The sequence below is a fragment of the Neoarius graeffei genome, chromosome 19 (genome assembly GCF_027579695.1).
Source record: "Neoarius graeffei isolate fNeoGra1 chromosome 19, fNeoGra1.pri, whole genome shotgun sequence".
Classification (NCBI taxonomy): domain Eukaryota; kingdom Metazoa; phylum Chordata; class Actinopteri; order Siluriformes; family Ariidae; genus Neoarius; species Neoarius graeffei.
The window spans coordinates 52,723,768-52,750,089 of record NC_083587.1 but is presented as its reverse complement, the minus strand read 5'-3'; the positions used below and the strand labels follow the sequence as shown (position 1 = coordinate 52,750,089).

General features: G+C 41.9%; 1 protein-coding gene across 1 annotated transcript in view; it reads left to right on the top strand.

Annotated features, from left to right (window-relative positions):
- The first annotated feature begins 1,681 nt into the window (after positions 1-1,681).
- Positions 1,682-26,322, top strand: part of nmt2 (N-myristoyltransferase 2) — a 31,333-nt gene continuing 6,692 nt past the window's right edge. Inside the window, exons 1-8 of the mRNA XM_060900267.1 lie at positions 1,682-1,837; positions 12,173-12,290; positions 12,489-12,633; positions 17,165-17,283; positions 17,437-17,528; positions 19,529-19,645; positions 24,781-24,951; positions 25,052-25,160. Coding sequence (XP_060756250.1) covers positions 1,728-1,837; positions 12,173-12,290; positions 12,489-12,633; positions 17,165-17,283; positions 17,437-17,528; positions 19,529-19,645; positions 24,781-24,951; positions 25,052-25,160 — 981 coding nt within the window. The 5' untranslated portion in view covers positions 1,682-1,727. The remainder of the gene's footprint in view (positions 1,838-12,172; positions 12,291-12,488; positions 12,634-17,164; positions 17,284-17,436; positions 17,529-19,528; positions 19,646-24,780; positions 24,952-25,051; positions 25,161-26,322) is intronic.

The following is a 26,322-nucleotide window of genomic DNA, read 5'->3' as shown; positions in this document are numbered from 1 at the left end:
AGCCCTCGCCGGCCACGGGGCTCGAACCCGGACCTTCATGCTGTGAGGCGACAGCGCTAACCACTACGCCACCGTGCCGGTTAGGCTAACTGGGATCCACTGTTTTTATCGTTTCAACTGTGATATTTTCAATTGAAAATGTCGTTCATGCACTTTTCTCCCCCATGAGAATTTTGAAAAGTTGGCAAGTATGATTCACACCTACGGTTAATTTAGACCCACCAGTTAGCCTAACTGGCACGGTGGTGTAATGGTTAGCGCTGTCGCCTCACAGCAAGAAGGTCCGGGTTCGAGCCCCGTGGCCGGTGAGGGCCTTTCTGTGCGGAGTTTGCATGTTCTCCCCGTGTCCGCGTGGGTTTCCTCCGGGTGCTCCGGTTTCCCCCACAGTCCAAAGACATGCAGGTTAGGTTAACTGGTGACTCTAAATTGACCGTAGGTGTGAATGTGAGTGTGAATGGTTGTCTCTGTCTGTCAGCCCTGTGATGACCTGGCGACTTGTCCAGGGTGTACCCCGCCTTTCGCCCGTAGTCAGCTGGGATAGGCTCCAGCTTGCCTGCGACCCTGTAGAAGGATAAAGCGGCTACAGATAATGAGATGAGATTAAAATTCAAGATGAGTATTATTTCAGATTTTTCACTCTGGGCTAGCTCATGCCTGATACATGAATCGCATAACCTATAGTAATCTCATCTCATCTCATTATCTCTAGCCGCTTTATCCTGTTCTACAGGGGTCGCAGGCAAGCTGGAGCCTATCCCAGCTGACTACGGGTGAGAGGCGGGGTACACCCTGGACAAGTCGCCAGGTCATCACAGGGCTGACACATAGACACAGACAACCATTCACACTCACATTCACACCTACGGTCAATTTAGAGTCACCAGTTAACCTAACCTGCATGTCTTTGGACTGTGGGGGAAACCGGAGCACCCGGAGGAAACCCACGCGGACACGGGGAGAAGATGCAAACTCCGCACAGAAAGGCCCTCGCCGGCCACGGGGCTTGAACCCGGACCTTCATGCTGTGATGCGACAGCGCTAACCATTATGCCACCGTGCCGGTTAGGCTAACTGGGATCCACTGTTTTTATCGTTTCAACTGCGATATTTTCAATTGAAAATGTCGTTCATGCACTTTTCTCCCCCATGAGAATTTTGAAAAGTTGGCAAGTATGATTCACACCTACGGTTAATTTAGAGCCACCAGTTAGCCTAACCGGCACGGTGGTGTAGTGGTTAGCGCTGTCGCCTCACAGCAAGAAGGTCCGGGTTCGAGCCCCGTGGCCGGCGAGGGCCTTTCTGTGCGGAGTTTGCATGTTCTCCCCGTGTCCGCGTGGGTTTCCTCCGGGTGCTCCGGTTTCCCCCACAGTCCAAAGACATGCAGGTTAGGTTAACTGGTGACTCTAAATTGAGCGTAGGTGTGAATGTGAGTGTGAATGGTTGTCTGTGTCTATGTGCAGCCCTGTGATGACCTGGCGACTTGTCCAGGGTGTACCCCGCCTTTCGCCTGTAGTCAGCTGGGATAGGCTCCAGCTTGCCTGCGACCCTGTAGGACAGGATAAAGCGGCTAGAGATGATGAGATGAGACTAGTCAATTTCCACAAGAATTTCCTAATCGACTCTTATTTTGAAGACGCGTTTATGGACAGTGTCCAGCAGGCGGCGCTGTTCCTGCAGTAAACTTCACTATCCTCAGCGTTCCAGGCTTTCTCTTCTCTCCATCCGTGATGGCGGAGGACAGCGAGTCTGCGGCCAGCCAGCAGAGCCTGGAGCTGGACGACCAGGACACCTGCGGCATCGACGGAGACAATGAAGAGGAAAACGAACACACACAAGGGTGAGCTTTTGTTTCTGAAATAGTCCCGGGTTTTATCTTTTAAGGCTAATAATCAGTGGTCGTGGTTAGGGGCTAACTAGCTCAGCTTTAGCATTCATGCTTAAAAAAAAAAGCTAATAATAACCGACAGCAGTCCCGAAACACAGCTGTCAGTTATCATAAGTATGGACTGTGCAGCTGGTTAACAATTTACTGTGTTTTACTTTTGGTTCATTTAGTGTGGGTTTTGTTTATTTACTGCTTGTCATTTCAGCTAACAGCTTCTGGTAGCCACAGTAACGGGCCACGTTTGAATGAAAAGCTCGAGCTGTGTTTATTAGCTTAGCTTCGCTTCATGACTAGTAGTGGTGTCAGTTAACTAGCTTAATGCTAATAAGCTCCTAAACGTACTAGTTTTATTCGCGCAAGAGTTAAGCATCGTGCAAACTGCAGAACACACTGGCGGTGGTGAATAAACCACAGCGCTGCTCGGTTCTCGGTTCTGATTGGTCAGAAGGTGTTGAGTAGTTTTCTATGAAAGTAGTTCCGCCTACTAGGTTTGTATTAACGCGCTCGTTTCTATAGTAACAGACCTGTATGGCGGATTATTAAAGTAGTGTGGTGTTTTTAATAATATCAGGTTTTCTCTCAGGAGACGTTTATTTAACATTTTGAGATTTCCAGTTTTATCGCTTTTGGAATTGTCAAATAAACTTTTTTATACAGATTTAAGTTTTCCACCACAGGAAAGTGTTCAGGACGGAGCGCACCCGAGTGATGAGTGGAACTATTGCCGCTTTTCCACTACAAACCAGCTGAGCCGTGCCGAGCTGAGTCGGGCTGAGCCGTGCCGTGCTGAGTCGGGCTGAGTCGAGCTGAGCGGGGCTGTTGGAGTTGCATTTCGACTACAACCGCGCTGAACCGTGCTGGTTGGAAGTGGGTGGACACATTGGGTGGAGTTAGCGAAAGTGGGTGGACATCACGTGATGTCGTTAAGCGGCGCAAACAGTGACATCAGTGATCTTTTAAGCGGTAGTCTCACGACCCGGATAGTAAACAATAAACATGGAGGACATGGAGTCGTTAGTGTTGCTGGTCTTGGTGCTGTGGCTTGTTGTCACCGACAACGCCAACAGATACTGGCAAGAGCGTATAGATGAGGCGAGGCGCATAAGGCTTCAGAAATTCTCGTAATTCTTCTTCTTCCGGGTTTACGGTGTTTACAGATCCCAGCGTGCTCGCGGGGCGTGTGAGGACACTCCTCCTCACCAATCAGTGCACAGGGGAGTGTCTGCTCACGCCCCCAGCCTCACTCAGCTCGGTTTGGCTCGCTTCAGCCCCACTCCAAAACCGTGCGAGTTTTGGGTGCTAAGCAGGGCTGAAGCGAGCTGAGTCGTGCTGTTCTGAGGTAGTCGAAACGCGAGCCGTGTCGGGCTGAAGTGAGCTGAAAAAGGGTAGTGGAAAAGGGCCATTACTTGTGTCATGGCAGCCTTAAAGGAACAGTCCACCGTACTTCCATAATGAAATATGCTCTTATCTGAATTGAGACGAGCTGCTCCGTACCTCTCCGAGCTTTGCGCGACCTCCCAGTCAGTCAGACGCAGTCAGACGTGCTGTCACTCCTGTTCGCGATGTAGCTAGGCTCAGTATGGCCAACGGTATTTTTTGGGGCTGTAGTTAGATGCGACCAAACTCTTCTGCGTTTTTCCTGTTTACATAGGTTTATATGACCAGTGATATGAAACAAGTTCAGTTACATAAATTGAAACGTAGCGATTTTCTATGCTATGGAAAGTCCGCACTATAATGACAGGCGTACTAACACCTTCGGCAGCGCATTGATATCTGAGCTCCGTATCAATGCGCTGTCGAAGCACGCAGAAGGTGTTAGTATGCCTGTCGTTATAGTGCGGACTTTCCATAGCATAGAAATTCGCTACGTTTCAATTTGTGTAACTGAACTTGTTTCATATCACTGGTCATATAAACCTATGTAAACAGGAAAACCGCGGAAGAGTTTGGTCGCATCTAACTACAGCCCCAAAAAATACCATTGGCCATACTGAGCCTAGCTACATTGCTAACAGGAGTGACAGCGCGTCTGACTGACCGGGAGGTCGCGCAAAGCTCAGAGAGGTACGGATCAGCTCGTCTCAATTCGGATAAGAGCATATTTCATTATGGAAGTACGGTGGACTGTTCCTTTAAAGGTCATAGGCAAGGGTCGGAGGTGAAACGTAGAATATTAACTTTATCGTCTAGACCAGCGTTTCTCAGTCTTTTTTCAGTCACGGCACCCTTCAGAAGTATGCAAATTCTCAAGGCACCCCCATATAAAATATACGCAGTCACGCTGACCCCGGCAGTGACGTTGTGACATGATGCGGCGATGATCTGCATTAGTGTAACTATCTCATCTCATTATCTGTAGCCGCTTTATCCTGTTCTACAGGGTCGCAGACAAGCTGGAGCCTATCCCAGCTGACTACGGGCGAAAGGCGGGGTACACCCTGGACAAGTCGCCAGGTCATCACAGGGCTGACACATAGACACAGACAACCATTCACACTAGGGATCGACCGATATGTTTTTTTCAGGGCTGATACCGATTATTATGGAATTGGGATGCCGATAACCGATATGTGCAACCGATAAATGTAAACATTTTAATTCACATGAAATTAAACATAGCACACACTGACACAGACCTTCATATCCATGAAATGTATGTTTAATTGTAAACTTGAACATGAAGTTTTGTGCAGGGAGATGCCAGCAGCATTTGTACAATAAAGTCAAACATTAGTTAGAATAAAATACAATATTCACCAATAAAAAAATAAATCACTCCCTACTATATTATAGCTCACCATTTTCAGTGGAAAATGAATGAAAATACACTCTGGATTCTTTTACACTAAGAACTAAGTAAGACTTACCAACTTCAAGTAGTTTTTAAATAACAAATCAAGTGTAGGGAGCTGCCTGCAGCATTTTTTAAAAAGTAAAATCAAACAAAGTAGGCTATCCCTCCCTATTATGTAACAACTTAACAAGTAACCATCTACGGCTCTGCTCCTTTGAGTATATCGCTTTCCGAATCAGAAGCGCTAGCGAGGAGAATCACTTGTGCAAGAATGACTAGTGGAGTGCATTACAGCGCAATGTGAAGTAGCATAAGAACATTTAAGTCAAGAGTTTAATTGATGTATTTCATTCATTAGCGTTTATCCAAGCAAGTGTGCATCCACGACACAATTAATTACTGAGCCCACAACAAGCGTCCTGACAAACTCCCTACAGTATTACACAGCCTGCTAGCACCATATCACACCTGGCTTGTTTAAATGTTCAAATAGCGCTTTATAAAGTTACCTAACATATACAAGTGCAATGCGCTTTCTGAGCACGAGTCACGTCATGAAGTTTATCATCACCATAACAAATAGCCAGTAGGCTTGCGCTAGCCTACAGAACACAAACACTACGTTTTATTTCGTCTTCCCTTGACCACCTCTCTGTATGGCTGTCATTCTGCTGTTCGAGTAGAACTACTGACACATTCACAACGTTTCCAGACGGGGATTTAAAGATGACTGCAGCCTACGTTATGCTGGGGACTGCTTACTATGGACAACATTACATGTAGTTTCAGCGAGACTAGTTGGTTGTAGGCTAATTCAAGTGCTTCCTTCCATAAGCTAAGTTTGCCTGGCTACACAGATGCAAATGGACAATTTTAACGAGTAGTAGATGAAGAATGTAAACATATAATGATGTTGTGCTTTTGCAACTTGTGTGTTTGTGACTTATTGCGGCAAAAGCAGCGTATCCTTACCTTGAAGTGGGATCTGCTTCTGCCCGAGTGCCCATACGGCCACCTTGAAACAGTTCACAGCAGTTAGCTGCGCGTGTTGATTGGCTGTATCCCTTGTGCCGCTTCTGCCCGAGTGCCCGTACGGCCGCCTTGAAACAGTTCACAACAAATCAGATGTTGTGGTGGGCGGGACCGTGTTCTTGAACTCAGAGAGGCGAGTGCAGGAAAGGACGTGCAGTGACGGTCGCGTTAGGAACGAAATGGCTGCAAAAAGGCATGTTATCGGCATATCGGTGGAAATTATGGCCGATACCGATAACCCTAAAAATGCAGAATATCGGCCCGATATATCGGCCAGGCCGATTATTGGTCGACCCCTAATTCACACTCGCCTACGGTCAATTTAGAGTCACCAGTTAACCTAACCTGCATGTCTTTGGACTGTGGGGGAAACTGGAGCACCCGGAGGAAACCCACGCGGACACGGAAAGAACATGCAAACTCTGCACAGAAAGGTCCTTGCCGACCATGGGGCTCGAACCCGGACCTTCTTGCTGTGAGGCGACAGCGCTAACCACTACACCACCGTGCCGCCAGTGTAACTATCGTTTTTTGGAATTTTAATTCATTTTATTTATTTCAATGTTAGAATATATAAATTTTTGATGGCACCCTGGTTGAGAGAGGCTGGTCTAGAAGAACGGCCCAAAAAGCGAATTCAATCTTCCTGGTGTCTAATTTGCACCCTGAAATTGAATAAAACGGGTAAAATATCCTGTTTTGCCCAATTTCCGAAGGTTCGTTTACATCTCACTTATGTGCACTTTCGCCGCCAGGGGACCGTCGTCGTGACGTCATTCAAGGCAAACAGACCCGGAACAGCTCTGTGTTTACCTGCGGACGTGTGCTTTGGTCGTGAGAGGTTGTGTAAAATGTCTTAAAGCTATAGCGATTTTGAAGTAGGAACTCTCCAAATTGAATATCGAGAGGTGAAACCATATATGCATGGCTTCCCCCAAAGCGTTTTAGCATATCGGGCCCTGCTCTGTCTGCCGATACGCTTAGTCGCTTTAGTTAAAATCCGGTATGCTTAGATTTATACCGATGCGTTAAATTTCCTACCCACAAGTAACTAGATACATAGAAAAGCAAATAACAGATCCATTTACATACTGATTGATATTTGTGTTAAAGTGCATATCCTGGGTAAATTCAGGAGCAACATCAATGTAATTCTCCTATTTTATATTAAACTTTGGTCAAATATCTGTCACATTTTGCATTTTGTGCAATTTTTTTACCTTGCGCAATACCAGAAAAATTCAATTGAAATCAAGCCATTTGAGGCGAATTGGTCCGCCTCTGAAAAAACTTGGCATTTGGATTTCCCGGCAAACATTAATTTTCGTGACGTCGCTTGCAGGACGCCTCCCTCTAAATCCTACGTCAGCGCTGGTTTGTTTCTGAGAAAACGACCTGGTGGTTTTCTGCAAATGTCTTCAACGTTATCGCGTAATTATTAAAATGGTTAACAGATGTATCGTAGGAGGGTGCAGCAACACCAATCTTGATGGGATTAGTACTCATCGTTTTCCAAAAGACCGGACAATGAGAGAGAAATGGGAGCGCTTGGTCTACACAGGCTGTGCACTGAAACCGTGCAAAGCTCGCGCAGCCTGCTGGCGCTTCCGCAGGTAACGTCACGAATCTGGCTCCAGACTCCCTTGGGATTTTTCCAGACACGTTTTATTTTATTTTTTTTCTGCTGTAGACAGATGGCCTTGAGGAAAATTACCCTTCTGGATGAGTGTGTAAAGGGACATACTTTCATATAAAAAAACGCACAACATTGGTCCAGAATATGCACTTTAAACAAGCGGTCTTTTTTTCCAATGTTTGTGTTGATTCTGTCAAAGTAACATGTCCGCGTGGTATGATGTAAACAAACTGTAATCTGTTGGCCATGTCAAGACCACGTGTTCAAACCGTCCAATAAAAATATCGAAAGAAACCGTCAGACATCCCGGAAGTTTTCGATTCATTATAAGCGATCTCATTGGCTGCCGATGTTGTCCCCCACCAGATGGACAAAGCCGACTGATTTTAATCACAAAAGTTTGACCTAGTCTATTATTCATGAAGGTGTTTATAAGTACATAAACTTTCTGCAAACTTAAATGTATGAATTAAGTTTTCTGTCCCTTTAAATATGTTTTAATCTTAATCTAGTCCATTTAATAAAGTGCCAAAATTTAAACTTTATAATATGCAGTTGCCTTACTTTTCTTTTCAGTGCATCTTAGTGATACATATATTATGGTAATTGCATCAGAAACATTCTAAATCATTACAGTTATAGTAATACAGCAACTTATTTTAAGGTGGCAGTTCTTAGGTTCAGATCCCTTTGTGATCAACAGGAGGTCATGATGATCGATTCTCTTCACTGGATTGCATAAGATGGAGCAAACCACTGTTCATACTTTCGTGCACATTTTTGTTACAACACGACTTGATCATAGATAATTAAGGGATCCCCGTAGATTTTCAATCTATCATATACCCAAGTAATCTATAACAAAACAGTTTAACTTGCAGTTTAACAGTTTAACTTTAATTAAATTTCAGATGTGTATAAATTAATACTATTTAGGTCAGAAATTATTGAAACACTGGTAAATCTATCCTGTAATCACGTATCTAAAACCTCTGAGACCCTGAAAATGCGCCTGAGCGCATCTATTTTCAAAAAATTTTCTGGGGGAGCATGCCCCCGGACCCCCCTAGTTTCGCTTGGCGCTCAATTGTCTGTGTATTATCATGCCAGAATTTAGGCGTTTAATTTTTTTCTGGGGAAAACACTGATATGTCTGAAAACTATGGCCGTTGTGAAGCAATCGGTGAATGTGGCTCACTGGTTTGACCGTGCAGCCTCGGAAATCGGACATCAACTCGGCTGACTCTGATCGCGATGACGCCGGACCTCAACAAGACTCGCGCCCAAACAATTTATCCTGGTAGTTATGATAAATTCCTACTTTCGTCGTAATACTAAATAAGAGGTGGTTTAATTATTTGAAGAATAATTAAACCACCCTCCCGAGTGGAGATAAGTAACGATTACTGGACAGTGCGCCGGTAGGCCACATTAGCCTGCCATCCCATTGAGCATCTGTGGCAAGACTTGAAAATTGCTGTTCACAGACGCTCTCCATCCAATCTGGCTGAGCTTGAGCTATTTTGTAAAGAAGAATGGGCAAAAATTTCGGTGTCTAGATGTGCAAAGCTGGTAGAGACATACCACAAAAGACTTGCAGCTGTAATTGCAGCAAAAGGTGGCTTTACAAAGTATTGACGCAGGGGGTCTGAATACTAATGCACACCACATTTTTCAGATTTTTATTTGTTTAAAATTTTGAAGACCATTTATCATTTTCGTTTCACTTCACAATTATGTGCTACTCTGTATTGGTCTATGACATAAAATCTCAATTAAAAAACTTAAGTTCGTGGTTGTAAGGTGGAAAAATGTGAAAAAGTTCAAGGGGTGTAAATACTTTTGCAAGGCACTGTACCATAAAAGAGGCTTCTGTGGCCTTGGCATTTTCTCCAGGGGCGAAGTACTGCTTTGTGTCCTTTCGCATATGGCATTTAAGTTCCTCACATTTTCTCTCGAAAAATGCTAACGGTTTGCCAAGGCATTCTTTGTGTTTCGTCTCAATGTGGCGCTTGAGTTTCGCTGGCTTCATTGCCTCGTTGGCTCAAATCTCATAGCACAGGACACAGTGGGGATTGGAATCTTCAGAATCCCCAGTCCAGAAAAATCCCAACTTTAGATATTCATTGTGGTATTTTCTTTTCACCTTTGCCGTTGGTTTAGTCTGCCGAGCTTGTTTTTCTTGTTCTTCCTGTGTTGGGGACTCAGTGCTAACTGAATCTTCTTTTCTTTGCATTTTCTCCTTATTGATGCTTGTGTGGGTAGTGTCAGGTTTTTTCCTCTTAACTGAACCTGTCAGCCACTTCTCCATCCTTGTTGTTTCACTTTCAGTAAATTAAAAAAAAATCACCATGAACACGAGCTAGTTAGGATTAGCCTATTACATGTTCAGAATTTTCGTTTGCTTGTTTTCACGTCTGCCTGCCTGTTTGCCTGTGAGGCAGAGATTTGTGAGGTGACTGTTGCCTAGAGACGAGAGGCGGAATAAGAGCACGTGCACACGACAAGTTTTATGTGGTGCAAATTCAGATGCAGAACGCTTTTATAATAATGATGATGATGATGAAATTACAGGCCCGTTTGATTGTTGTTAAAAACAAGATTGGATAAATTTAACTTTCTAATAATGTTACAAAGCATACGCTAGCTTATCTTGAAAACGCTGACTACATTTGTAGATCACCTCGCGGACCACTTGAGGTCTCTTGCGGACCACCAGTGGTCCGCGGACCACACTTTGCGAAACACTGATCTAGTCTGTCTAATCCAGTAATTTGCTGCTGTTGTAGTATACAGTGATGCAATGATGTGGCTCTCTCGCCCGTGGGAAAGCAACCTAGTTCTTAGAAAGTTCCAAAGCTGAACCAGCCCAGAACTAGCACCTAGTTCACACTGGGAGAAAGAGGGTTAAAATGTGCTCACCGTTGCTAGGCAGATTCACAAGCCTCATTTAGCTTAACAGGAAAATATGCGAAGTAATGAGTTCCACAATAACATCATGTTTCGGGTCTCGGTTACCAGCTCTCCTCTCATCATATCATGCGTCATCTCAGTACCTTAATCTGCTGTCTGTATATTGCTTTACGTCTTAAACATGATAGTTAAAGACGATTGGTTTAAAGTTGCATAAGTATCAGGGTCCAGCGTTAAAGTGCGTATTACAGGTAAATTCAGGAGCAAGATCAATGTAATTCTCCTATTTTATATTAAACTTTGGTCAAATATCTGTCACATTCTGCATTCTCTGCAATTTTTTTTTACCTTGCTCAATACCAGAAAAATTCAGTTGAAGTCAAGCCATTTGAGGCGAATTGGTCCGCCTCTGAAAAAACTTGGCATTTGGATTTCCCGGCAAACGTTGATTTTCGTGACGTCATCTGCAAGACGCCTCCCTCTGAATCCTACGTCGGCGCTGGTTTGTTTCTGAGAAAACGACCTGGTGGTTTTCTGCAAATTTCTTCAACGTTATCGCGTAATTATTAAAATGGTTAACAGATGTATCGTAACACCAATTTTGATGGGATTAGTACTCATCGTTTCCCAAAAGACCGGACAATGACTACGTTTACATGCACGTCCAAATCGAGCTGCTGTTGGTAATCAAGCAAAGGGTCCCAGCAGGGGTGCCAGAGAAATCCAATCCTACATGCACAAGTGAAATCGGGCTATTGTGCAAGGTGCATTGTGCACCCGAGCCACACGTGGCGCTACACGCCCCATCGTGTTGGTACACTTCCGGTTGTCGTCATGAAGAAGAGCTATAGTGTTGCCAGATACTGCTGACGTTTTCCAGCCCAAAACATGTTCAAATCCGCTAAAATGCACTTAAAACCCCCAATCTGGCAACACTAGCAGTTCCGTGTTCAAGCTGTTAGGCTTGCTCTAACAGACTATGGCTACAAACTGTCTGGCGCAGACCACTGTTTTGTAAGACAACTTATTTTGCACAATAATATTTTTCTAAAGTCCATTTTTTGCTTACAAAAAAATGTTTTTTTTTTGCTTACAATTTAACTCATGTCTTAATAAACACACAAAGTTCAATTGTTTTGTTTTTATTGACATTCTTCAGATGTTGGACATATATACACTCACACAAATACAGTGACTTGTTTATGTACACAATTCACAGCTATGCAACAGCTGTACAGATGTATTTGGTGATACAGTAAGTGAGCTAAATTTTAACAGTGCAAACAATGCCACAAAAAGAAAAGATTCATGCCGTTGTCATGATTCGTTGTCATGCCGACCGAGGCTGTTGTGTTTCCCGCTTGTGGTCTCGTCACTCGTCACTTCCGGAAGTAGCTCGACAACTAGCTCGATAGGGTATACATGCGCAAAGTAGCTCGGCAGAAATCGCATAAACTAGGTCGTGTAGCTCGATTCCGAGAAATCAAGTTCGGTTCAATTTCAGCCGAATTAAGGTGTATACATGGCATTTTGAACTTCGATTTCAGTCGAGCAACGGCAGAAATTCGATTCTCTCTATGTGCATGTAAACGTAGTGACTGAGAGAGAAATGGGAGCGCTTGGTCTACACAGGCTGTGCACTGAAACCGTGCAAAGCTCGCGCAGCCTGCTGGCACTTCCGCAGGTAACGTCATGAATCTGGCTCCAGACTCCCTTGGGATTTTTCCAGACGTGTTTTGTTATTTTATTTTTTTCTGTTGTAGACAGATGGCCTTGTGCAAAATTACCCTTCTGGATGAGTGTGTAAAGGGACATGCTTTCATATAAAAAAAAAAAAAGAAATTGGTCCAGAATATGCACTTTAAGGGTAAACCTTCCAGGCATAATCTAAAGATGTGCTTTTGTGCAGGAGTCCCGGTGGAGACGTTGGCGCAAAGAAGAAAAAGAAGAAACAGAAGAGGAAGAAAGAAAAACCTAGCTCAGGAGGAACCAAGTCTGATTCTGCCTCTGATTCTCAGGAGATAAAGGTCCCGAACATTGCTCTCGTACCTGTTTATGACCGGTTACTTCCTGTTCCTAGGAATTATTACACATAGCATGACATGCTGCGATGTTGATTTATTTATTTTTCTTATGTTCAGCTTAATTTTGGAGTAAATACAGTCCTCATTAGTAAAGATTACTTTACCTTACACATCCACTGACTGGTCTGTCTTCTCTCTCAGAATCCAGCCATTCCCATGCAAAAGCTGCAGGACATTCAGAGGGCGATGGAGCTGCTGTCGACATGTCAAGGACCTGCCAAGAACATAGACGAGGCCACGAAGCACAAGTACCAGTTCTGGGACACTCAGCCTGTCCCTAAACTCAGTAAGTCACTCTTCCAGGCAGAGCCGAAGAACCGCAATGGATCGATACAGTCCAAGTCATCAAACTTAGTTTTCGTAAGAACCACCATCATACTGTTTTTATAGGAGATCTCTGACAATCAAGCATAGTTTACTTTGGTGTCCTGGTCGAAGTGTCACAAAGGAATGAGTTTCTTCTCAAAGTACTTTGGATGAGGTTTTTAAACAAGGTGCAACCATAAAGTTTTAGAATTTATCATGTGTATCTGAAGCGTCTCATTTGGTTATTTATGTAACTTTATTTGTTTTTTTAATTTTTTATTTATGAAGAGACTATAATTAGCAGTTATTCCACAAAATCAAGTCGTACACAAGCGGATAGCTGACGAGGTGCATACAGGGCTCTACATTAACTTTTGAAACCACTTGTCCTGTCGGGCAAGTTGAAAGGAAATTTACCTGTCCGAATGTGAAGTTGACTTGTCCAAAGATAAATTTGAGAAAAAAAACAAACTATTTGTAATAAACTAATTTCACCAGAATTACAGGGATGAGAATTTTCCGCCGATTGGCGGATTTCCGACTTTTTCAGACCAAAATGATTGTTTTTGAGATCGATGTAAATCCGTTGAGAAATTTTTTTTTTTGGGGGGGGGGATGATTAACAATCTGTGGTCACCTTATAACGCAGACATCCCAAGTCTCCCGGAAGTTCTGGGAGTCTCCTGCATATTGATAGAAGCAAGCAAGAGTGTGCGTGCGCGCGCTGCGCGCGCAACATTAAGGTCTGCATCACGCATCTTAGAATGTGCGCGCGCGAGGGGGTGCGCGAGGGAGACTGTGTGCAGTGTTGCCAGATACTGCTGACGTTTTCCAGCCTAAAATATGTTCAAAACCTGCCAAAATGCACTTAAAACCACCCAATCTGGCAACACTGCCTGTGTGCCTGTTCATGTAGCGCATGCCAGACAAAGAGCATCTTGATTGGGTTACTCAGCAAAATAAGCCAATCAGCTTTCAGTGTGGGCGGGCTTTTATCTCTTTTCTCGAGGACCAGAGTTTTCAATTGATGAAATTTTAAGTACGATACCGTGTATAAAACTCCTACTTATTGCTCATTTCATAGGGGGATGGAATTGCTGGTATGTGCCGCGCGGGAGCGTCTGCCCAATCTGTAGGCTGAGATGAACTTATAGTTTTTGATTTAAAAAAAATTTCCAATATGTAATGCCCATTGTACATGCCTGTTCTTTAATTCAAAATCACCATCTTGATCTTCAAATTGACCATATGGTATCTGTATTACATTACACAACATCCTGTCCAGATAAAACCTAGTTAGTTCACACAACAGTTGAAAGGGAAGTGATGAGTGATGTTGAATGTTGCCTGCTTAATATGCAAGACCTCCTGCTACCATGATAACATCAGAAGAAAGCTTAAGAGAATTATATGATAGAACTTTTTTCTGGTTTGCACTTCATTTTAAAGGATTAGAGTATTCAAAGACATGAATAGCTAAAATGCAGAAATATAATACTGTAGAGCTCGTTTATATTAAAAGGTGCATTGATTTTTTTTTTTTTTTTTGAAATCATCAAATGTGAATTGATTAAAAACAAGTCTCTTGTACCATATTAATCATTTTCACCTGGGAGTCCACCAAGAAGGGGAATTTATTTCCAAATTACAAATTTTTGCTGATAAAATTAATGGTTTTGGGGTAAAAAAAAAAAAAGCCAAAAATCATTAGCCCCGCCCCGGTTTTTTCAGACTTTTAAAATATTTTTCATTCTCATCCCTGGAATTACTTTAACACAAAAATCTATTCACTGCAGAAAAAAATTGGACTCCATCAATCATTAATTTATTTATGAGAAATTGAAAACCAGAAAATTAAAATGATATATATTTTCATTTTTAAATTATTAACTTTGAATATATATCCTCCACTGATGAATTGTTGTTGTCTAATTATTCAGTGTGGCTCCTGTATGGTATTTAATGGTTGCGGTGTTTTTTAGGTTTTTGTTGCGATTACATTGCGGGAGGAAGTGAAAGTTGCGAGAAATTGTTGCGATTTTCTCTTTTTGTGATTAAAATTGAGTGATATGTTAAATATTAAGTTATTACTGAAAAACTATTGATTAAAAAAACAAAGACACTGAGAAATGGACCTATAAACAACTTTACCAATATAAAAGATTACCAGATCTACAAAAATGCAGAAAAATAGGCTTTACTTATCCAAATGCACCTGTTGGTTCAAAAGTTAAAGTGCAGAGAACCTCACAGCACAACATGAAGTTACCTTCAAATATAATATAAATGCCTCAGCTTTCATGTAAGAAAAAAAACTATTAATACTAGTACTGTGTGCAGGCAGCCTCTCCTGAAGACTAAATTAAACAATAATTATAAATTAATAAAATAAATGGCTCAGGCTTCATAGAAGAAAAAAAAAACAATTTGAACAGAATCTCACAGTATGATGCTGAAGCTGCCTAAACAATGGAAAATAAAATACCATTTTGGCAAAAATGTTGGCATCCATTAATTTCTTGTATTAAGTAAAAAATAAAGTGCGCACAGTCCTTCACTGTAAACATAACACACTTTCAGTAACAGAATTTAAGCCTATATAAACACTGACTCGCACATGCTGCTTCTCTTGAACGGAAACACAGAAGTAAGGCGGAAGGTAGTTTGTCGACGTCACCTCAAGCCGACGCCAACGATTGGTCAAATTTGCGAGAAAGTTGCAGTGATTGGATATAATTGCAACACCGCCCTGATTTGACGGGGATTGGTTGAATTTGCGTTGAAGTTGCAAATCGCAACATTGCGAAATCCTGGAGGGTCTGGTAAACAACCGTTTACTTTTCAGCTCAAATACACAAAGCGGTATTGGCCGGTTTCGCAAGCGGAATATTGCGCATGCGCACATCGCTCTTTCCGAAGAGAAACATCCGGCGATTCATCAAAACAAAATGTCGAGTGAGATGCTTCAGAAATCATGTGAATAAACTGATAAATTTGATATGTAACCCGAATATCGACGTATTTTGGCACTTGTCCGATCGGACAAGTAACTGAGATGATGAACTTGTCCGACATAAAGGATCACTTGTCCCAGACAAGCGTTAATGTCGAGCCCTGGCATAGCGCCAAGTCGGCTGTCGGCTCATGTATGACGAGATAGTGGGATAACTTTTGTATATTCACTGGACTTTTTTTTTTCCCCCCTCTCCTCAAATTTGATAAATAAAAACTTTATACAAAACATCCGACAAAATCATTTCTACTTAGGTGGACTTCTTCAAAATTCATGGCTGCATGAATTGACTTTAGTGGGTTGTGGTTTTTTTTGTTTTGTTTTGTTTTTTTAATTGCCTCGCCAGGGACGGAGTCCACCAGGGGGCGAGATTTGTTTTCGATGGGGTTTCTTTGTTTGTTTGTTTTTTTGTTGTTGTTGTTTTATTAGCAACATTACAGGAAAACTGCTGGACCAATCTTCATGAAACTTTCAGGATAGATGGGCATTGGTCTCAAATATAACCTCCAACATTTTGAAGGTCACCAAAAAGGTCAAAATTATAGTTATTATAGCTTTACTACATAATTATATGTAAGGAAATCTTAGCTCCTCTGAAGAGCTCTTTAGTTGCACTTAAAAATAAACAAAAATAAATAATGTGCTACCGGGCGAAGTTTGTTTTTGCCTGGCAACATTTGCTTTTTTTTTTTTTGTTTTTTTGTAGAAAGTGCCATCTTGCTGCTGTCCCGAGGTATAGAATAGCTTTAGATGTTTATTTAATTCTTCCTTGGACATTTCAGTTCTGTAATTTTCAAACTTCTTTGAGCTTTTGAACCAGTCTAAAAAAAAAAAATTCAACAAATTTTTAATGCTTAAAGATGAATGTCAACAAACCGGCGAAATGACGAACAATTTGTGAAAAAGGCTATAATAATTCTTGAAAAATAAAAAAAAGATATGTTCTTGCCATCAGCTTTTTTTTTTTTTGTATTTTTTTTGGGTTTTGTTTTCAAGTAGTTTTGTTCATCCTCAGTTGGTTCAGCAACACGTTCCGCCATTTTTTTCTCTACTCACTGTACATCACTGTATAGCCTAGTAGTAGAGTAGCCAATCGGCGTGCATGATTGCTCATATCCAGTGAATGTGGATAGAATAATGCCTGTTAGAAATGCTCTTGCCATGAAATGGCCTTAGGTGCGGACATGGCATTTAAAAAATGGGGGAAAAAACCCTCACTCACTTCTAAGAACTCAAAAGTTTGAGTTGCCTTCTCTTAAACCCTCGACATGATCATTGAATTCTTCCCAGTAGAGCTGCACTGTGAAGCAGCACACAGTGTTTTGCAATCGAACTCAACTCGTGTGTTAGAGGGGAAAAAAAGCTTTCAACAGCGTTTCTTATTGGTTTTGTTTATATTTGGACCCACTGAGTTTAGTTTTTTGCAGGATGTAGTCAGGAAATGTGGCTGAATACAGGTTTCTTATATCGGTGTGGAATTTCTTTCGTTTGATCACAGACGAGGTGGTGACCACTCACGGGCCGATCGAGCCGGATAAGGAAAACGTCCGACAGGAGCCATATTCCCTCCCGCAAGGTTTTATGTGGGACACACTGGATCTCAGTAATGCTGAAGTGGTGAGTGAGTGTGTGTACCATAAGACCAACTCGTACGTATGTCCTTTTCTGTATATTGATTAGTGTTCGGTCATGTATTGTGTTTTATTCCTGTTCCTCACAATCTGCGTACCTATTTTTAGTGATTTGCTGATCAGCTGTCTTCTTTTGTAGCTGAAGGAGCTGTACACGCTGCTGAATGAAAATTACGTTGAGGATGATGATAACATGTTCAGATTTGACTATTCTCCTAACTTTCTCAAATGGTAAGAGAAAAATAACATTTTTATGCTTCTGTTTGGAATTACCTTTGATGAAATTGATCTACCTTTTGGCTTTCACAGGCCTAGAAATTCATAGATTTTTTTCACCAGCCAGCCGGACTAGTTACCTTCCAAAGTAACTCGCCAAACAGAAAATCAACTCGCCAAAATTTGTTCATGTATGAATTTTACTTCTGTCAAAAATAACGCAAAAGAGAGTAGTTACCATTGTTCATGACTAATGTGCATTTATTTCAAGACCCGAGTATTTTGATACTGTTGTTAAATACATAAATGAGAACAACACCGAGCACCATAATATAATATCAACAAATAATAATATATTGGAAAACTTGGCAACTTGGTGTATGAGTATTGAAAACAAATATACTTACTATCATGACTATAGCACCCAAAATATGTCCAACATGCTTTCTGCATTTAACCATTTATGAGAGAGAAAGCATGAGGAGCTTCATATTGACTAGGAATCAACTTGAAAAAAATTAATTATTCCATAAAAATCGTATCGCAGCCAAGGCCTACCCTGCTCCCACGTTTGCTTATAAGTCCTTTGTTGTTTCTCCTTCTTGTACGCTTTATCGGCAGCCTTTTTCTCCTCTTCAGACCGAAGTCGCTTTGTCCCCGTCTCTGGCGGTTTCTGTACACCTTTCAGAAAATTCCACATCGCAACATAGCTTTGGCAGATGTAGATGCAAACAACAACAAAAACACGTGTTTAAACGGGCGATAATGTGGCCACATCTATTGAATTTGATAACGTGATTTACCGCGATATTCAACGAGATGCGTTATATGCATGCTCAGTAATGAAAAAACCGACAGCCTGACTCGTACACGATATGATTCGGAATTCTTCGGTATTTTCCGTCCTGCCGATAAACACATCGATTAACACAGACACAGCACACGCTTAATATGTGGCGGCTTTAGTTGACGGTGTGTCCTGAATCTTATTTTTATTTATATATATATATATATATATATATATATATATATATATATATATATATATATATATATATATATATATGAGTGATTCCACGCTTATGGGTACTGAAATGGGGACATGAACTTATTTTTAAAAATTCACCTAAAACCATTCCTTTTTTTACCATCAGGTCACAAAACATGTAATCTTTAATGAATGATATGTTAAAAGATAACTTTAATTTTCTGAGATGTAATAAAAACATATTTATATGCCAAAGTCAGAACGTAACAGAAGTGTTGTGGACATATATATTCTCAATTTTAACAATGTAGAATTACTTTTTGAAACATAGGAAGGTGATGTTTTAGCAAATATAATTAATAAACATGTGTAGTAGAATAAACATACACATTCTTTCAATAAGATTAACATGGTATATAGCTAGATTGTAATTTGTAACAGACGCGAGATGGACAATCGTAACAGAAGTAATGTAACAGACATTTTGGAACTCATAGGCTTGACTTTGGCATATAAATATGTTTTTATTACATCTCAGAAAATTAAAGTTATCTTTTAACATATCATTCATTAAAGATTACATGTTTTGTGACCTGATGGTAAAAAAAGAAATGGTTTTAGGTGAATTTTTAAAAATAAGTTCATGTCCCCATTTCAGTACCCATAAGCGTGGAATCACTCATATATAATTTTTTTTTTTTTAATATATATATATATATATATATATATATATATATATATATATATATATATATATATATAAATAATTTTATTTATTTATTTTATTTTTTTCAGCTAGCCAGCCGGGCTGGCTAGTGACAGGAATTACCCGCCAAATGACAAATTAAGTTGCCTCGGGCGACCGGACCACCGCGAATTTTGAGCCGTGTTTCATGACCTACGGCTTCGTGGTCTTGGTTTGCCACCTTGTTTATACAGTGATGCTGTATTTGTTTGTTTCTTAAAATAACTAATGTGACTTGCCTCACGTTTATCCCTGTTATTTCTCCTCATCCGTCTCCTTTAGGGCATTGCGCCCACCTGGCTGGCTGCCTCAGTGGCACTGTGGTGTGAGAGTCTCGTCCAACAAGAAGCTGGTGGGCTTCATCAGTGCCATTCCTGCTGACATCCACATCTATGACACGTGAGTGTGGGCCTGAGACTTCAGTCTAGTTTGAATATTGAAAGATACACACAGTCGTTTTTTAAGTTGTAAGGTTTCTTGTACTTTCATACGCTCTGATTACAGGGCAAATGAAACACTTCTTTAAAGACTCAGCAGCTCTAAAAAAAAAAAAAATCTATCCCTGATATGGGGAAGTGTTCTGTAAGGAGGTGTTTAACATTTTAAATAATACTGGCTGGCGTTGAGTGGTATATCAAAGATATTCCATTCAGCTAGCATGATACTGAATGAGTCGAAGACTAGTAGCTGAATGGAATATATCTGATATACCATGAAAAAACCAGCTATTATTATTATTATTATTATTATTATTATTATTATACACATTCCTTTCAGGTGTCTTTCTCTTTCAAAATTCTCTCAAAATCTTCTGTATTTAACAAAACAAAAACCTGGCGGCCATGTTCGTTTACAAATTGTCACAGTTGCTCACTAACGCCGAAGTTTTACATCTCTGACATGTGACATCATGTCTTGACAGCCATGCAATATCATAAACCATATTCAACGCTCATTCTCCATTGGGTAGAGTGACGGAATACAGGTAGGATAAGTGATATGCTAACAATATTACATGCTATCAAACCAAATGAATGAAACCCGCTAAAAGGGAATAGAACACGTTGGGTGGTAAAAGAGAGCAACTGGACTTGCTTGAAGATTCTTGAAGACATTTGACCTCTCATCTGAAAGGCTTCTTCAGTTCTGTCTGACTGGTAGGGAGCATCAGGTATTTATCCTCTCATGGATGAAAAGCTCATCTAAGGTGTCATTGAGTCATCCTGTTGGTGTGGGTCACTGGGGGCTGGTTGTGAATGGCCTCGAGAGTCGTTAGGGTGATCAATGGATCGCCCGTTAGGGTGATCAATGGAATGCTGATTCTCGCTGTCCTCCTGTGAGTCACTGAAAACAGCTGGGTTTTGGTGTGCATTCAGTTGTCTGGGAAGTGTGTCAAGGACTGCATTGTAGGTGGCTGATAAATGATGTCTTAGGCCCTGTCCACACGGCAACGGATTCAGGTGAATCCGATAAAATTGTTTCTCGTTTCGGCCTGGCGTCCACACGGCACCGGCGTTTTGGGTGCCCCAAAACGAAATCTTTTGAGAACGGGTTCCAGAGTGGAAAGATCTGGCAACGGCGCCGTTGCGAAGTCGTCTGGATGTGTAGAACGGATTTGTTTACGATGACGTCACAACCACATGTGCTTCACACCGACCGGGTAGAAGTGTAACGAACTCAATGCGAGTTGTCAACAAATCCTATAACTTGGTTCATGAAACGCGCTTACAAAATATTTTCACTGTGAATATTTATTGTGTAATGGTGCAAAGTGAGAGAGAGAGAGAGAGAGAATAGCCCTTAGGGCAGAGTCAATCCCGCCAGCAAAAATAGGGAAAAAAAGGAGCGATCTCACCTCTTCAGATGTTGGTTTAAGTCCTACAATACATTCCTCAAAAAGGGCGTAGAAGAACAAATTAATCCATCAACATGTAGCATTCAATTTATTCCGGACCATTAAAGACGCCGCCTTCCGCGTAGAATCATATGTCATCCTCGCCGCCATATTGGATGGGTCAAAGCGGAGAACAAAGATGCCTCATTCATGTGCTGCGTTTAACTGTACCAACAGGTTTGCCGTCCAAACGAGATCACATGGGATTACCTTTCACAGGTGAGACTGGAAAAATATTTTTCATTGTATTTGGTCATTATAACGTAATTTTACGAACAGATTTTTCTGACTTTGTGGCTAATATGAAGTCTCGCGCATAATAGTTTATGCGCATGCATCCTTACTTTTTCTATTGTTCTGATGTCTCCGAAGGGACCGTCTTACAGCGCCCCTAGAGGTGTGGCAAGTGTATTGCATCGTTTTCAGCAAGCGTTGCGTTGCCATATGGACCTGATATTTTACTGATCGTTGCCCATGTGGACGCGATATTTTTTTAAATAACATCTCGTTGTCGTGTGGATGTAGCCTTAGACCACCACCTCTGTTCAGTGATGGCCGTTCCAGGTTGACAAAAATGGCTTCTTTAACTCCTCGCTCATACCAACGATCCTCTCTGGCTAAAATGCGTACGTTGCAATCCTGAAACGAGTGTCCTTTTGTTGTTAAGATGAAGGTAGACAGCAGAGTCCTGGCCTGAGGAACTGGCTCTCCTGTGTTGAGCCATGCGCCTGTGAAGCGATTGTTTTGTCTCCCCAATATACGAGTCCGTGCATTCCTCACTGCACTGAATGGCATACACTACGTTGTCCTGTTTGTGTCTGGGTATTCTGTCCTTAGGGTGGACCAGTTTCTGCTTCAGTGTGTTACTGGGTCTGAAATGTACCGGAATGTTGTGTTTGTAGAAGATCCTCCTGAGTTTCTCAGATAGACCAGAAATGTAGGGAATGACAATGTTCTTGCGTTTGTTCCTGTTATCCTCCTTGTCCATTATGTTCCTTTTTCTGCTCTTGAGGAAAGACCAGTTGGGATACCCGCAGTTCTGAAGTGCTTTCTTGATGTCATTCTGCTACTTCTCTTTTCCCTCTATCGTTGTATGGATATTCTGAGCCCTGTGTTGCAAGGTCCTAATGACCCCCAATTTGTGTTCCAGTGGGTGGTGAGAGTCAAAGAGTAGGTACTGGTCTGTGTGTGTGGGTTTCCGGTAGACCTCGATGCTCAGGCTTCTGTCCTGTCTAATGTGTACATCACAATCCAAGAAGGCTAGGTTATTCCCACTGACGTCCTCCCGAGTGAAGTTGGTTAATATCCACTGCATTGATGTGCTTAGAGAAGGCTTCTACCTCATGGGTTTTGATTTTAACCCAGGTGTCATCCACATATCTGAACCAGTGGCTGGGAGCAACTCCTGAAAAAGTGGTCAAAGCTTTATGTTCCACTTCCTCCATGTAAAGATTGGCCACAATAGGGGATACCGGTGAGCCCATGGCGCATCCATGCTTCTGTCTGTAGAAACTTTCATTAAACTGGAAATAAGTGGTAGTCAGGCAGGGTGCAAATCTGGTCCGTGGTGAGGTTCGTTCTATCCAATAAGGTGCTGTCTCGAAGGAGTCGTTTTCTAACAGATTCAGCTGCTTCTGTGGTGGGAATGCAGGTGAACAGAGAAGTGATGTCGTAGGAAACCATGGTTTCATCTGAGTCTAGTTTGAGGTCTGCAACTTTAGTAGCAAAATCTTGGGAGTTTTTGACGTGATGTGGCATATTCCCAACGAGAGGAGCCAGGATCAGGAGAGAGGATAAATACATGATGCTCCCTATTAGTCAGACAGAACTGAAGAAGCCTTTCGGATGAGAGGTGAAACGTCTTCAAGAATCTTCAAGCAAGTCCAGTTGCTCTCTTTTACCACCCACAGTTTACCATGACCTGGATGACTGAGAACCTTCACAGACAATAGAACATGTTTTTCATCTCATCAAAAAGCGTCCTGTATGGATAATAACATTTATGGAAGGAGTTTTCAGTGTTGGCACTTTGTAACAGACAGTAAGGTTTAACACAAAAAGCTGAATTTTTTTTTTTTTTTTTTAAAGGGGAACTGAAGTAATTTTTAAACTTGCTTTATTTCTTAACGTTATTCAATTACGTTTTCGGTTTTATTAACCTTATATCGTGACGCATATTATATTACACTTATCGTCCTTTTCGGTTTTTAGCCATGTTGAATGTAGTCCGTATGGTCCACGGCAGGCGTCACTTATCCGCGCGATCGTCGCGAGACGTCAAACGTGAAGTGTCAGCGCTGCCATTTTTAAAGCTGTTTACACAGTGGCCAGATCGCCATATCATTCCAATTTAGATTAATTTCGAGATTTGCCAGCTTCATCAGTCATGGAGTGTCAGTCCTGCGCGATGTGGCGCGTGCACCTGAAGGCGTGCCTCGGGCTGCACGCGCGCGCTGAGTGGACTTCAGTATGCGCGCCGTGAACAAGGTGCACCTGAGCTCAATTAAGGAACTGTGTGTTTGCCTATTTAAGGACTGTGCTGATGCATTTGCATCGCGAAGTATTACAGTACGCATTACCGAGCCTTTCTGCCTGTTGTCTTGATTTCCTGTTTTACGATCCTTGTACCTGTTTCTCGTTCTTGTCCTCGCTTAGCCTTTAATGTACTGTTTGCGCCTCGACCGACTCTTTTGCCTGTATTCTCGTTTTTGATCTAGCCTGCCGATTTGGATCATTTGCTTGTGTGTGTATATATTGTCTCGCTGTGTATATATATTCTGCACTTTATTAAACTGTATACTTCTGCCTCCCTCACGTACATGACATGGAGATTATTCCATACGACTTCAAACCAACGTGGAGAAGAGAAGAGTTGGAAAGACGACAGGATCAGGACGAGTCCGTCGCGCTGGTATTTACGTCATTATTGTCGCACAATTAAAACGGGCCAGATCAGGCGGCTGGTGGGTTTTCAAAATAAATACATGCATGTATTTTTGTGATAAATACATATTATACTGAGCGCATTTCCCACGTAATCCTCACTAAGGTTTCGGACAGCAATACAAAATGGTGTCCCCCACTATATAGTGCCCTATATAGTGAGTAGGGAGCGATTTTGGACACGGAAAACTCCCGGCTTGATTACGTCAGCATTCGAACGAGGGCACGCACGTCTTTTGACAATGTTGGCAGATGTTGGTCACTTTGATTTCCGCTGTACATTTTACTTCCGTCCTACGATGTCTCGCACAGGTCTCAACGAATGTCGTTTACGGCCATTGCTTTGCCATATGGACTGATATATTACAGAGCATATTTCAAACACTCATAACTTGCTATAGCAGTGGCAAAATAGCGATCAAAAATGCATTCCTATATTTAATAAAATGAGAAATAGAATTTTGATGATAAATTTGCCTTCAGTTCCCCTTTAAACTTCAAGAGCTAAAAAGAAGCTGCTGAAGAAACAGTTGTGTAACTGTATCATGGTTAAAGCATGGCATGTCCGTTAGTAAATTTTAAAATATTGTAATCATTGGCAAATCACTGTGGTATAAGGGGAATAAAGCAGTGTGATAGGAAAATAATCATCAGTGTGGTAATAGTCTTTCTTTCTTTCTCTTTTATTCTTGTTCAGGTTAAAGAAGATGGTAGAGATCAACTTCCTGTGTGTGCATAAAAAGCTTCGCTCCAAGCGTGTAGCTCCGGTTCTGATCCGAGAAATCACGCGCCGGGTCAACCTAGAGGGCATTTTCCAGGCGGTCTACACTGCTGGGGTGGTACTGCCCAAACCTGTCTCCACATGCAGGTATCAAGACCCACACAAACACAGCAATGACTCTAATATCTAAATGCTAGAATGTTAGTTTTCCTTGGAGATTAAATTTTGTGCTGTTTTTGTACTGTAGGTACTGGCATCGCTCTCTAAACCCGAGGAAACTTGTCGAAGTGAAGTTTTCCCACCTTAGCAGAAACATGACACTACAAAGAACCATGAAGCTCTACAGGTTACCTGATGTAAGTCTTTCCTGGCTTGTGTTTTGGAAATAGACATGTATTTATAAAGGATGCACAATTTAGTACATGGAGTACAATGCTTTTGGCATGGAGATGCATATAGATCTATTTATTCACCAATCAATATGCCTTCTCTTAAGTATAAAAAAAAAATTATATAACTAACGCTACGTTCACACTGCAAGGCTTAATGCTCAATTCCGATTTTTTTGTGAAATCCGATTTTTTTGTGAGGTCGTTCACTTTAACAAATATATGCGACTTGTATGTGATCCTCAGTATGAACGAAAAGCGACCTAAAAGTGTTCCGCATGCGCATTGCAGGATACGACGACGTCACACGCAGTGAGCATGGCCAGTGTTTACGGAAGTAAAACCGCCCGGTTGCGGTATGACTCATGCTAGCTTGAATAGCTGCATCCCCCCAAATGGAAATCAGCTCCCTAACCTCTGCGTCCTTCCATTGAGAAGATTCAGAACCTTCACAGCCCGAAGTGTCCCTCGCACTGGTGTCATGCGCAGGGGCGCAGATATGTTTTTTGAACTGGGGGGGACAAAAAACTGGGGGGGGGGACAAAGCTGCCAGCAAACCAACCCCAACCCCGATATGCCTGTCAAACTTGTTGTTAGTAACCATAGCAACCAAGCTCGAGCTCGCAACCTGTGCAGTCTGCGCAGCTCAACCAACCGAATATCAGTCTTTGTTTTGTTTTATGTGAGTTGTTGCAACTATGTATACACTGCTGTGCACCTCAATAAACCGAATGGTAATTAGTCTTTTGATTTTTCCGTGAGGTTTGCCTTATGCAAAGAAAGACAGCATAGACGTTTTTTCCTCCCTATAAGTGGGGGGGACCGAACGAGGTGAATTTAAATATGACTCGTCCCACCCTCTATCTGCGCCCGTGATTATGCGCCATGTTGTTGTAACTTTTTTGAGAGACCCGCCGCCTACTTCAGCGCAGAATAGTGACGTTTGTGGCTTGTTGATGACGTGTAAGTCGGATGAATGCGACCTGGCGGTTCAGACTGAAGTCGCATATGAAAAGAGCGGATAGGAATCGGAATTAGCACCACATATCCAAACGGCCTGGGTCGGATTTGAAAAAATCGGATCTGTGTCGTTCATATTGTCAATAAAAGATCGGATACAGGTCACATA